This window comes from Carassius carassius, chromosome 14, assembly GCF_963082965.1.
Source record: "Carassius carassius chromosome 14, fCarCar2.1, whole genome shotgun sequence".
NCBI lineage: Eukaryota > Metazoa > Chordata > Actinopteri > Cypriniformes > Cyprinidae > Carassius > Carassius carassius.
Window position 1 is genome coordinate 13,466,547 of NC_081768.1, and position 15,016 is coordinate 13,481,562.

The following is a 15,016-nucleotide window of genomic DNA, read 5'->3' on the forward strand; positions in this document are numbered from 1 at the left end:
CGCAGGCCAGTTGTGTGCCAGTGTATCCATGCTGAGTGTTCCCCCAGTCAGTAAGTAGAACAGTTGGCAGTGAGAGGTTTCATGGAGTGGCAAACAGGTATACCTGTGCAGCTACGAAACATCTCCAAATCAGCTGGACCATCTGGGGATGGAATCTCAATTCTCCTGGGTGTCTAGCTCATGACTGCTCGTCGGCCATACTGTTGAGCAGTCCCGAAATATGAATGGCACGGAGTGACCTCATAAACCTTCTGACTCCAAAGGAGGAGGTGACAGGCGACTAGCGACATGTGTTGGGAGCGCAGACCACCTTGTCGATTGTTGTACGCAACGGTTGCCTAGTTGTCTGTTCTGACCAGCACGTGATTGCCTAGTAAGCACCCTTTGAGACGGTTCAAGTTAAGGAGCACCGATAACAACTTTAGTAAATTGATATCCCAGTGCAGTTGGGGGCCCGTCCACACCCCCGACACTGTGTCTGTAGTATGTGGCCCCCCAGCTGGTGGTGGAGGCATCCGTGTAAACCACAGCATGCCTGGAGACTTGTTCTAGGGGCACTCCTGCCCGGAGAAACACAAGGTCTGACGGGGTGAATGTTTGGCAACAGGCTGGTATAACTTGAACCCGGTGAGTGCCGCCCTGCCACACCCACCTCAGGACTCAGGCATGAAGTCCCATGCCATATGCCCAGGAACCTCTGAAGTTGTATCAGTGGGACCGCAGTCCTGCCATTGAATTAATTCAAGCAGTTCAGCACCGACCGTGCACATTTCTCTGTGAGGCGTCCTGTCTGTGTGACTGAATACAATGCCATACAGAGAAAAAAGATTTTCTGCATTGGGCAGAGTTTGCTCTTTTCCCAGTTGACCCAAGGGCCCAATTGGCTGAGGTACTGAAGCACCAGTCCCTGTGCTGACACAACTGATCCCAAGACTGTGCTAGTATAAGCTAATCGTCAAGATAGTTGAGGATCTGAACACCCTGCTCTCTAAGGGGAACAAGAGTCCCCTCCGCGACTTTTGTGAAAACAAGAAGAGGGCCCAGCGCATTACTTTGGCAGCTCGACTGGCTGTAAAGCTGCCGCTTGGACGAACACTAGATCACAACAGAGGCAACAGAGCTCCACACCCCTGGAGGTAACTGAGCCTGGTCCGCAGCTCTGAGATGGTCTTCTTCCGGCAATGGGAACATGACTCATCCACGAATGCCACCTCAGCGTGTTTAATGCCCAGACCAACACCCGACCCTAGCTAATGACCACATCCATAAAACATGGGTGAAATGGCACCTTTAAAAAGATGATCCATCGTATGAGAAATTGGCTCTTTCAGGGAAATGTTCTTTTACGTTCTGAGATGCACAGGGAAATCAGCCGCTTGCAGCATGACAGTGCAGCCTGAAGTGTTGCTCTATTGAATACTAATATTTGAAATTCTTTTAAAACATGAAAAAATTGTCTAAATGTGAAATTAAACCTGCCAGTAGATGTTAATGTACAGTCGTGGCCAAAAGTTTTGAGAATTACATGAATATTAGTTTTCAAAAAGTTTGCTGCTAAACTGCTTTTAGATCTTTGTTTCAGTTGTTTCTGTGATGTACTGAAATATAATTACAAGCACTTCATACGTTTCAAAGGCTTTTATCGACAATTACATGACATTTATGCAAAGAGTCAGTATTTGCAGTGTTGGCCCTTCTTTTTCAGGACCTCTGCAATTCGACTGGGCATGCTCTCAATCAACTTCTGGGCCAAATCCTGACTGATAGTAACCCATTCTTTCATAATCACTTCTTGGAGTTTGTCAGAATTAGTGGGTTTTTGTTTGTCCACCCGCCTCTTGAAAACCAAAAATTTCAACATTCTGGTCCCCGAGCCACTTAGTTATCACTTTTGCCTTATGGCACGGTGCTCCATCGTGCTGGAAAATGCATTGTTCTTCAGCAAACTGTTGTTGGATTGTTGGAAGAAGTTGCTGTTGGAGGGTGTTTTGGTACTATTCTTTATTCATGGCTGTGTTTTTGGGCAGAATTGTGAGTGAGCCCACTCCCTTGGATGAGAAGCAACCCCACACATGAATGGTGTCAGGATGCTTTACTGTTGGCATGACACAGGACTGATGGTAGCGCTCAACTTTTCTTCTCCGGACAAGCCTTTTTCCAGATGCCCCTAACAATCGGAAAGGGGCTTCATCGGAGAATATGACTTTGCCCCAGTCCTCAGCAGTCCATTCACTATACTTTCTGCAGAAGATCAATCTGTCCCTGATGTTTTTTTTTTTTGGAGAGAAGTGGCTTCTTTGCTGCCCTTCTTGACACCAGGCCATCTTCCAGAAGTCTTCGCCTCACTGTGCGTGCAGATGCGCTCACACCTGCCTGTTGCCATTCCTGAGCAAGCTCTGAACTGGTGGCACTCCGATCCCGCTGCTGAATCCTCTTTAGGAGACGATCCTGGCGCTTGCTGGACTTTCTTGGACGCCCTGAAGCCTTCTTTACAAGAATTGAACCTCTTTCCTTGAAGTTCTTGATGATCCTAGTTGATTTAGGTGTAATCTTAGTAGCCAAAATATCCTTGCCTGTGAAGCCATTTTTATGCAACGCAATGATGGCTGCACACGTTTCTTTGCAGGTCACCATGGTTAACAATGGAAGAACAATGATTTCAAGCATCACCCTCCTTTTAACATGTCAAGTCTGCCATTCTAACCCAATCAGCCTGACATAATGATCTCCAGCCTTGTGCTCGTCAACATTCTCACCTGAGTTAACAAGACGATTACTGAAATGATCTCAGCAGGTCCTTTAATGACAGCAATGAAATGCAGTGGAAAGGGTTTTTTTGGGATTAAGTTAATTTTCATGGCTAAGAAGGACTATGCAATTCATCTGATCACTCTTCATAAAATTCTGGAGTATATGCAAATTGCTATTATAAAAACTTAAGCAGCTACTTTTCCAATTTCCTGTTAATGAATGAGTCAATGAGACTGTTAATGAATGAGTCAATGAGATTCAACCGATTTATTCAAACGTCTGATTAATTCAGAAACAAAGCATTTGACATTGTTAATGAGTGAATCACTGAATCATTTATTCAACCGATTCATTCAAAAAGCTAATTAATTCAATAAGTAAACACCGTCCATTGCTCAGAGATGCAAAATGGTGCTGAGACCTTTGTTTGGAACTATTTTTAATTTAGCAAAAACAAGCAATATTAGTTCTAAAATGTAAGTCACTTATTGCTTTACTGTACTTGTATAAAATGATCATTAAAGATGTTAATGCTGATATCTGCAGAACTCTTTTTGTGATATAGATTAAGTTAACTTTATAAAATTATATTAATATAAATAGCATACAGCAGTATTTTTGCCATCTACAATTTAGAATGTCTGGAATTTTGAGTATTAATATACTAATAAATAAACATGCGTGCAGTCTGTGCGTGATTTGGTGAGCTTAACTTACTTGATAATATCAGATCACGCATCAGTACAACAACACTTACAATATTATTGCAGTCAATGCTATATAACACACCCCAGACTCAACTTGAGTGGAAAATGAATAATCAGCGGTTGTCCACGCACTTGTTTGCACATGAGCACATGAGTGTTTTTAGGAGTCTAACTTACCAAATCACTGATTCATCAAACCTGCTTTCCTGGAGTCTGTGTTCTTCTGACTTCTGACTATTCTGTAGTAAGTAACAAATATACCTCTGGGAAATGTATGGGAGTAAAAGTATACATTTTAATTAGGAAATGTAGTGGAGTAAAAGTAAAAGTTGTCTGAAATATAAAAACTCAAGTAAAGTACAGATACTCCCAAAAAATACTTAAGTACTGTAACGAAGTATTTTACTTCGTTACATTACACCATTGTTCAGCAAGAGCAAATCAGCATATTATAATGATTTCTGAAGGATCATGTGACAATAAAGACTGGAGTAATGATGCTGAAAAAAACAGATTTGCTTTCACAGGAATAAATAAATATATTAAAATAGAAAACAGTTGTTTTAAATTGTAATAAAATGTAAAATTATTTTCATTACGTTTCTTTTTCACTGTATTGTTATTTTAAAAAAATGTAGTATGGAACTCCACACTACCAATATAACGAGAACAGCACAGAGGAATAATAGTGTTGGAAAATTATTGTTATAGGTGTCATTCTTGCAGGTCTTAAGATCTAGGTTGCAGAGTCAGTGAAGGTAAATTTTGACTTGTTGTTGACTAAAACAAGGTTTCATTGTTCCTCTATGGTCTGGTATTCAAAGATCCCTTCAAAAATGTTAAAAGACGATCACTTGGATTAGGCCATTTGATACATGTTGTATTATGCTGGGCTGGTTTCATTCTTCCACTGAGATGTTTTACTAGCTGATGGGATCTTCTCAGGTGACAGCAGAAAGCAGCATGGTTCTTTTAGTGATTGAGCACCTCAGTCCCACCGGACACTTAGTAGAGCGGGCCAAGGTGTTCCTGTTTCAGTTAAAGAGGCTGTATTAAGAGACGTTCAGAGATTTTGAGGTGACCTGAAAGCAGGAAAGGATGGCGTCTACCCCACTGGTGGGAAAGCAGAACCTGCACATCCTCCAGTATCAGATAGTGCTCAGGATAAGCAAACAGTGTTGTGATAAGCCATGGGAAGCCCAGCTCAGCTGTCACAGTGGATCAGGACAGGACAGTTTAAAAGCTTATCCCAGGCCTCTTACCCCTCAGAGATGGGGCAAACATGAAATATGGCCCAGGAAAAGGTTGATTAGTCCATCAATAGCTGCAAAAAGACAAATATTATCAACATCATTATCAACAAATTAATTGCCATTAGTTTATAAAACAGCAGGAATTTTACATTGAATTCCATCAGAGAATGCTCCTAAGATAAATTTGATTTGATTTTCTCTTTCTATATAATTAATTAAAAAACAAAACCTATAAGCCACTTACCCTAAAACTAAATTCAAGATTTTATATAGAGAAATATATATGTGTGTGTGTGTGTGTGTGTGTGTGTGTTCAGATATGAAGGAATTCTCTAATTCTAATATTTCTCTGGGAGAGGAGCAGTGTTATAAACTTTATGAAACTCTATGCATACAGAAAGATGAAACTCTAATCAGCTGAATCCCTCTCAACTGTGGTTTATCTAACACTGCAATTAGCAGACACCAGGAATGTGGCAATGATGGATTAGCTGGATGGTTAATTAAGTTACAGTAGCTAGGCCTCCTGTGGTGTATCAGGGTGTGTGTGTGTGTGTGTGTGTGTGTGTGTGTGTGTGTACAGTATTTACAGTATATACATATGTAATACATTCATGGCTAACTTTACAGAAAATAACAGTAAGCATTTTTTGGCGAGATAGCTTTAATGAGTTACAATACATTAAGTGGTGCATCTGTCCTGTCTTGAAAGCTGTTTGTGTGTATTTTTGTTTTGCAGGAGTTTGTGATGATTGTTGTGTTCGGTCTGGAGTACATCATTCGCATCTGGTCGGCTGGATGCTGCTGTCGCTACAGGGGATGGCAAGGACGACTGCGCTTTGCAAGAAAACCATTCTGTGTCATCGGTAGGATAAAAAACGTGTTCTTTGAGTGTGCTCTCCATATGTGTGTTTGTAGAGGGTGATGGATCTGCTGTGTTGGTGTGGATGTTGACGGATGCTCGATGGGGTAATGATAGCAACTCTGCCCCAAATCGATGACTGACTCAAACATACATAATGACTGTGAGAGTTCTCTTGTAATTACCTTATGAGGAAAAGCAGACAATAACTAACCAATGAGGGATTACAGGCAATAATTAACCAGAGCTATTCATATTTATTACACGTGGTGTATGTGGTATTGTGTTGCATGAGGGTAATTTAGGCTCAAGGGTGAATATATCAGTGTGTTGTGTGTCATGCACTGAACCTCATCTCCATTCATTAGGAGGCTGAGTTCCATCAGCATCCCATCAGCACTGAGACTAACTCTGAATTATGAAACAGAGAGAAACAGGAAACAATTTCCCCTCTCTGCTCAAACCATTTATTTGGCATGTCCTATTAGAAATTGTGTAAAGGTCTTTGCATATTATATACACTTGCCGACCCAAAATGAAGCACACCGACTTTATGTGACCACATCCTATTATTTCATCTTCATGTTATCAAATATAAATATATTTATCTTCGACTTCATGTAACACCTTTGCATGGCAACATAGCAACTGTTAAACCATTTCAGTGATTTAAAATGTTTAAACAACTAATAAATTGATAAAAAGTCTGTAAAACTACTTTTTTGGCTGTCAAAAGTAACCTGATTTACCTACAGTAAATTCACCTTGTTAAATGAAATTTAATTAATTGAAAAATTGTTTTTTTTTTAAATAAACAAGTAAATAAAATAAAGATTTGTGAAACAAGAATACATGTGCACCAAAACAATGTGTTCACACGACAAAACAATGTGTTTTTTTATGTTTTTGAAAGAAGGCTCTTATCGATAAAAACAATGGTGTGCTATATTATTACAATTTACAACGTTTTCTATTTTAATATATGTAAAAATGCAATGTTGTCCTGTGATGGCAAAGCTGAATTTTCAGTGTTATTACTCCAGTCCTTCAGGATATTATTTCAATAATTAACATTAAAATATGATATTACATAACATTTATGTGACATTGTAAATGTCTTTACTGCAATTTATTGCATCCTTGATGAATAGTAATATTAACATATCTTACAGACCAAATTTGGTCTGTGGTCTAAATAAAAATGTTTTACACGAGACACAATCTGAGATCGGTATCTTTAAACAAGGATATGTCAGTACTGACATTTATGAATATTTAAAACCTTGAGCTGAAAGTTTGGTTATATATATATTTTTTATTAAGATTATAATTTAATTAGTCCATTTAGTTTATTTACATTTTTACAACACAAATTGTTCTAAAGCAACTTTTACAGCAAAATAAAGAAGGGGAAAATAAATTTTAAAAAAGAAAAGAAAATTGTACCTTTCATTATTTTCAAAGTTTCTCTACTGGTAACTTATTATTTTTGGATTTCCATCTTGTAGTATGGCTTTTGTTCACAAGTACCACAAATCTGCTGCCCTCATTATCATCTGCTCATGTTCTTCAATGTTCCATTTTCACCTTGTAGCAACCTTCAAAGGCTGTGGGATTCGAATTTCAAATAACAGACTTTTAGAAGGCCACCCTCGGCATGTGTGACACAAGAACATTCTTATTTCAAACCTCAAGTGTAACATTCAGCAGGAAAATATGATGGAGGTGATTTGAGTAAAGAACAATATTATCCCTGGTTGAGACACGCTAGGAGCTGGAGAGGTTTTTCTGTGTGCAGTGAAGGATTAGATATGCTGTTCTATAAGGCTGTGGCTTCTCTGCTCTCTCTTGGCCCTTCTCTCTGTCTCTGACCTCAGTGAGAAAGACATAACAGACAAGTGAAACAGCCTAATTAAAAAATGTCTTCCTGACGTCTTAGAGAACAACAGCAAGCTTAGCTTAAAGGTAGAGGGGTTCTGGTCCTCTTGAAATGGCTGGGTGGTCTTAGTCCTTGTTGAAGCTGGCTCAGTGATGCCAAAGTTAAGTGATATTGATAATGTGAGATAAAGATTACTACGAGTCACTGATTCCATCTCCTAAATTGACCAACTGCTATAATAATTTTAGATAAGTCAAAGTTTTTCTGTTTCCCTCTTGGTGTAAACATGTACAAATGATCCCTGTCTCCTGTGTTTGTGTTTCAGACATTATTGTGCTCATTGCATCCATCGCAGTGGTTTCAGCCGGTAGCCAGGGCAATATTTTTGCCACGTCTGCACTTCGCAGTCTGCGATTTTTGCAGATCCTACGCATGGTGCGTATGGACAGGCGAGGCGGCACCTGGAAACTACTTGGATCTGTTGTGTACGCTCACAGCAAGGTATACTGAATACTATTTAAGGGCAAAAATGAGTAAATGAGCTCAGGTCATGACATTGCGTGTGAGTTTTCAAGTCGAGGCAGACATGTGACCCCACAATCAACCTCTTTTTCCAGCACCGCTTGGACTGAAACTTCATCCACAGGCTGCGGCCAAACCACATGCTTCCTCAGTCCTCAGTCCTCAGTTACCCACCATTTAGTGGAGAGATTAGGGGTCCCCGCAATGAATCATTGTGGTCAATATAATAGCAGAGTTACTTATTTCTATCTCCTTTCAGGCTTAAGCGTTTACATTTTCCTGACATCCCTGATCAAACTGAAAAAAAAACAGCTTAAACCAGCTTGTTTCGCTGGTCTTTGCTAGTTTAGTATGGTTTAGTTGGTCTCCCAGCCTGGGCCTGGTTTTCCTCCTAGCCAGCTGATTTCCAACCTGACAACTTATTTAAAATCAGAAAAAAAGCAGAACATTTTAAATTTATTGTAATTCAAAATAAGTTTATCTGCAAAGTACCTTTTACAAAAAAACAGTGTTCCAGCACAGTTTTATAGAAAATAAAGAAGAAAAAAATGAATAAAAATAAAAACAAGAAAAGGAAAATAAAATGGTGCTTTGTTATTTTTGTGGTTCCTCGATTGGTCTAGCTAGTTTTACAACCTGGCCATGCTGGTTTTATCTGGTTTAAACTGATCTCCCAACCTTTAGCTGGTCACCAAGCTATTCCCAAACTAGGACTTTTTTGTAGACATGACTTTAATTTGTTGCGTGTATTAAATTGTGATGTTTGTTTCAGGAGCTTGTGACCGCCTGGTACATTGGCTTCTTGGTGCTGATCTTTTCTTCGTTCTTGGTCTACTTGGTGGAGAAAGAGTTTAACAAACAGTTCGCCACCTATGCAGATGCTCTTTGGTGGGGTACGGTAAGTCTACCTTAAATGCCTTCCTTAAACATCATCCTTTTGCTCTTCATCAACCCCTTTCAGCATTTGTGCACATTTTCCTTCAAATGTACACAAAATCCCCCCTTTTCACATTTATATACAATCTATATAAATACCATCCCTCATTGACGGGTTTTAGGATGCTCAGTAATACGCATTGCCAGTGTTTTGCTGTATTTCATGTATTAATCGATAAGTGAGTTACAACCCTACGCCTTGACAGGGTTTAGTTTTTGTGGTACACACAGCAGGACTGGTCATGGTTCCTCACCAGCTGACTTAATAAATCAATGCATGTAATTACCTGCTCCTACCAAGCACAAACAGAACTGTTTCGAGGAGATGTGAGGTCGGTTGAGGGTATGGTCTTCTGCTATAGAGCTCAGATGCAGAGACAAACCAGCGGTGGGCCAATATTATGCTGCCACACGGTATTTACACTGGGTTGAGCCCAAGCCAGCGTCTGGAGCTGACAGGCAGGCTTCCGTGGAGGAAAACAGGAGAACAGGAGTCTGATTTTGTGTGTGAGCTCCCACACTTCTAGTCTTTGCCTCAAAGCGATGTGAAAGGCCGCAGTGCGCTTTGCATTTGACAAATCACTCACTTTTACTGGATGTGTTGAATTTGCTTTGGCCGAGCCTTTGTTTAAGTATCCCCTGCCTGCAAGAATCCAAAACGCTCAGTTATGATTGTGGAAAGAAGTGAGAGATGTTCGACTGATGATTTTTTCTTTTTTTTGACAAGCCACTAAAGTATTTCTCTTGCTGAAAGATGGATCTAATACTGTGCATTTGTGCGGCCGTAACTTTAGAATGTAGATTGGTGTTTATGGGTGTTTAACATGGCATAAATGGACAGAACTGACTGCATGTTTGGATGCCTTTGACTTTCCTATGCAGCCTGGCCAGAATTCGATACATGTTTGGCCATCGCGTAGATGCCGTCAGAGTGTGTTGAGGTTTCTATTCCTCCTCCATACATGAGTGAAGGTGATATGTGGAGTGTAAAAGTACACTGCAGGCTTGCAACCAGACACATAATTCAATGCTGTCTGTCTGTGGGAAGTCTTTAGCAATATGACCCTAGTCTTTTAAACATATAAAAAAGGTTGAACCTTCATATTCTCACATCTTTCTTCAGATTACACTCACCACCATTGGATACGGCGATAAGACTCCACAGACCTGGACTGGGCGGCTTCTGTCTGCAGGGTTTGCTTTGGTGGGCATCTCGTTCTTCGCTTTGCCTGCTGTGAGTAGCTCCAACCTGATATGTACTACATGACTCACAGTCTGACATTAGAATAGATTGGGGTAAATATTGTTTTACATAACAATGGATTTATAAAAAATAGAAGTTAAAGCTATAGTATACTTAAAAATGGAAATTCTGTCTGCATTTACTCAACTTAATGTTGTCCCAAACATGATAATTATTGCTTTATTTTTTGAACTCCATAGAAACATAATTGAAGTAATCTTCTGCACTAAATTCCAATTCTTCTGACGTCATACTGTATGTTTGCAGACATTTGTAGTCACCATGAAGTCAATGTACAATTCAGAATTAAGTCCCACCCTATAATTCACATTCAACAAGCCATTTCACTTGTATATATGACACAGCAGGGGGAAAAAAAATATTTTCACAATTTTCATAAAATGGAAATGAGATACTATGGAAGTCAATGGGGACCAACAGCTGTTTGGTTACTGTTCCTCAAAATATCTTCTTTTGTGTTCAGCAGGAGAAAAAACATGTACATTTTTGGAACAACTTCAGTGTGAGTAAATGACGCCAGATGTACAAATGAGATATAAGTTTAAGCATTAGGTTATGCCTTCTTATCGTGACTACTTAGGTGATCTCACTTATAAGAGATGGAGGATTTGTGGTCTTTTAGGATGAAACTTGAAATCACTAAAACCATTTTTGTTAGTTTAGGTAAAGTGTGAGTACTGTTATGATTTTTATGATGTGTTTGAGAATGCACAGTGGGCCTCATTTATCAATCTAACGTAGAAACGAGTGCACCCCGGTTTAGAAACTTTGAGTTTACAACACGGAGAAACAAAGCCCTGACAAAAAGAGGAAGTAATCTCATGAAAGAGAAATTTATCTTACTCCAAAACACCTGTTAACCTTGTAATTGCTAACAATTACATCATTTGTTAATGTATATTAAATACCGGTACACATAAGGAAACCTTTAAAAACATATTTAGCCTATTTAGTTCCTTTCAGTCCACAACAAATTCTTTACATTTAACAATACTACAGAACAAGAATGACAAAATAAGCAGCTATAAAATAATATATTAAACTATAATATAAAAAATAATCACGCTATAAGCTAGTGGCATTTATTAGCTATAAACAGCACAGAAACGTAAATCAAAGCTGAAACGGCATTGTGCTCACGAGCCTCTCTCAAGAATACAAATGTTTCCATTTTTGACATATTTGTATTATTTATTTGTTAAACTATTATTTATTATGTAGCCTAAGCATGACAATATAATTCACTCATGTTCCAGTATTCGCGTAAAATCCTTCACGTATGAAAAAAATGCATTAAGTGTGTCACAAAAACGAGCATATACTTGTTGCATAGTGTTTTTCCCTTTTGTTTATCTGTGAATTATACTATATTATTATATATTATTTATTTTGTGTGGTCCTATTTATTTTATTCCGTTTTTCTCCATTCCCAGAAGTGCTGCTGGTGCGTGATGTGATGATGTGTGAATCCTCATGGTTTGTGGTTTACGCTGCTATTCGCGCATGTAATGATAAAGCCCTGAATAAATTATTATTATTTTTTTTTTATTAAAAAAAGACATTCTAATCTTACTGGTCAGTGGTCGACTAATGAGCTTTGGTTGTCGGTCAGGAAAATAACTCAAATGAACAAAATGCAATTCTACTATTGCCCACCATATTTACTATGCTGCGTGCAAGTTCAGGAAACTCAAAAACGTGCATACACAAGTTGAGACCAGACATGAGATTTGATCGTAGCCACTGTTCACATCCATATTGATAAATTCCAAGTTATGGATTGAAACAAATGTATAACCAATGTAAACGTACACATTTGTTTCGTAAATGAGGCCCAGTATGTGTGAGCCCCTCAGCGACCTGTCTGACTCATTCTCGTCAAGTATTCTGTAACTCTCTGCTCACAAATGTATCCTGCACACTCAGTCTCTCTTAGTCCAAATCGGCAGATTCAACCTTTTGTGTTCTTTCTGTGGATGTGGATGTAGGGTATTCTTGGCTCTGGCTTTGCTCTGAAGGTCCAAGAGCAGCACAGACAGAAGCATTTTGAAAAGAGGAGAAACCCAGCAGCCAGCCTCATACAGGTGAGCTCATCCTTTCTCAAAAACTCGATTAGTTAGACATTTAGAACTCAACACATTGCTTCATTCAAATTTAAAACAAAGAACACTTAATTCTCAAACCTCTTCATGTTTCATAATTGGTGGTTTATAAGGAACCCAAAGAAGCATTTCTTCTGTATGTATGATTTGCCCTATTCTGATTCTCATCCTCAAAGATCAGATTCACTTGAAAAAACACACACTTGAAATGCACACAGTTACTATGTTAATATAAAATTAGTTTTATACCTGCCAGTTGTATAATAATAATATCTTATAATAATAATACCTTATATAATAATATAATATCTTCCCTGATATTGTCATTTTAAATCAGTTATTATATATCCCGTTCTTCGTGATCCCATGTTTTAAACTTTAGTTAGTGTGTAATGTTGTTATTAGAGTATTAATAATATCTGTAAAATTCTAAAGCTCAAAGTTAAATGCCAAGCAAGATATTTTATTTAACAGAATTCGCCTACAAAAAATGACCCCTTTGGACTACAACCCTCTAGTTCCTGCAGTAATGACGTCACTAAAACAGTTTTTGGACTAACCTCCGCCCACATGAGTACACAAACAGGGGGCCGTGGTCTTGTTGCGCTCAGACGGAGAAGAGGAAGAGCTGCGTTTGTGTTTGTCGCCAAGTCGTCGAAACGTTATTTTCATCTCGGAGTCCAATCACCTTTGTTTGGCCTTCCCAGGGACTCTGTACTTGGAGATTAATGGTTACAATTTATGTTTAACTCGGTTCCCGAAAATTATAATGCACATGTAAAACTATGTGCAGCACATTTTGCTGAGGACAGCTTGCTGAGGACTGCTTCCTCAATCTCAATCAGTTTAATGCCAGATTCGCACAAAGATTATTCCTGAAAGATGGAGCAGTTCCCTCTTTGTCTGGAGAAGGCGTTGTTTATGGACCACAACCGGTAAGCGTATTTTATTATTTAAGTTGGTGCGTTTAACAGTTTCTGTAACTTATTACACAAAGGGCAACGCTGTTTAGCTTTGTTAACTAGATGTTAGGGCTGTGCAAAAAAATCGAATGCGATTTTCATGTGCATCTCGTCAGTAAAAAACGCTCCTGTGATTATAAGTACATCTCCAGCACATGCCCCTGCCCATTTGCTTCTCAAAACTAGTCCAAAACTAGCCCAATCGCGTTTCCAGGAGGGCAGCGCATGCTAAGCTGGTGTCGAATCACAACACAGAAACCGCTGGCCCAATCAGAACTTGTTACGTATTTCTGAAGGAGGGACTTTATAGAACAAGGAAGTCATCAGCCCGTTTTTATGACAGTGAAAACAGCGGTATACAGATAGGTGAATAGTGTGAAAAATACTGTTTTTTTACATGCGAAACATGAACACATGTTATATTGCACACTGTAAACACAATCAAAGCTTCAAAAAAGCACGAAAAACGGGACCTTTAAAAGTCAGAAACTAAAAAAAAATTTAATAAAGGAAATAGTAGAATGTTACTTGAAATAAATATTAACTAAAATTTTAACTTGTTTTATTTTAGCTAGTTTCAACATTTGCCATTTTTTTTATTGTACTAGCTAACTAAAAACTAAAAATATAAACACTATGTAGGCACATTAAAACACAACAAAAACTTTACTCAACAAAATTACTTAACTAAAGTTGACATGAAATCAAGAAAATATGAAAATATATATATGAATATATATATATATATATATATATATATATATATATAAATGAAATTGAATAATAATCTTAATAATTGTGATACTAAATTAATATTTAATATTAATCATTTATATTTTATTTTTCATTATTTTATTACATATTTTTGAATTAACAATTAATTGTAAAAAAAAGAATCTTTATCTCTATTTGTCATCTTTTCCAGTTAAAATTCTTAATATTTTTTATAATAATAATAATAATAATAATAATAATAATAATAATAATAATAATAATTGCATATCCTATACAATTTTGCCTTTCAAATAAATCTGTCATGGTATATGTTTAGATATGATTTAGATACAAGCATACTGATTAATAAAGATTGTTTTTGGAGTGAACCAAGTTCATTTTTAAATGAAAGAAGAGAAAGCGAACAATACCACGGGCATTGATTACATGAGGACTATTATCAGAGCCAAAGGAAACACTTGAAGATATTTATGATGTGTTTCCACAGAAAGAATTCTGAGCAAGGGCCTCCCTGAGGACAATAGCTCTTCCTAATGAACGGTGCATCCTTCTCCTCAGATTTACTCCAGGAAAATGTCCACACACACACAAACACACATCTACAAAACATTGAGGTCCTGTAATATTATAGAAATTAGTTACTTCCTCTTGGCTCCTGTTGAAAACCCACATGCAATTTCCCAACTATTTTAACCACCATGACCCCTTTTCTTTCTCCAGGTTGTTTTCTGATATTGCAGACAGAGAATGTCTCATAAATTCATCAGTCCTAATGTTTATGTTTTCTCTTTTCCTGATCTGTCTTAAACCTGTTTTTAATTTTATTTCCTTTTTCCAAAGACCTTTCAGCGGGCATCCAACCATTCAGCTTTAATTACTGTTGTCACTAACTCTTTATTTGAACTATGCTGTGTTGTTTAAGTTGTAATGTTGCAGGGACTGCATTGGTGGATTATTTCTCATCATTTGTGCTCTCTCACCTCCCTTAAATCACTTCAGGTCTTTGTATAACCCAGGAATATATATCTTAATTACAATCTGTG

The 15,016-nt window shown here is 37.9% G+C and overlaps 1 protein-coding gene across 3 annotated transcripts in view; it reads left to right on the top strand.

Moving 5' to 3' along the window:
• kcnq5a (potassium voltage-gated channel, KQT-like subfamily, member 5a) overlaps positions 1-15,016 on the top strand; it is a 125,509-nt gene that overhangs the window by 92,862 nt on the left and 17,631 nt on the right. For all 3 annotated transcript variants that reach the window (XM_059566204.1, XM_059566205.1, XM_059566206.1), the window contains exons 3-7: positions 5,451-5,577; positions 7,778-7,953; positions 8,747-8,872; positions 10,034-10,144; positions 12,163-12,258. In XM_059566204.1, the coding sequence (XP_059422187.1) occupies positions 5,451-5,577; positions 7,778-7,953; positions 8,747-8,872; positions 10,034-10,144; positions 12,163-12,258 (636 nt within the window). The remainder of the gene's footprint in view (positions 1-5,450; positions 5,578-7,777; positions 7,954-8,746; positions 8,873-10,033; positions 10,145-12,162; positions 12,259-15,016) is intronic.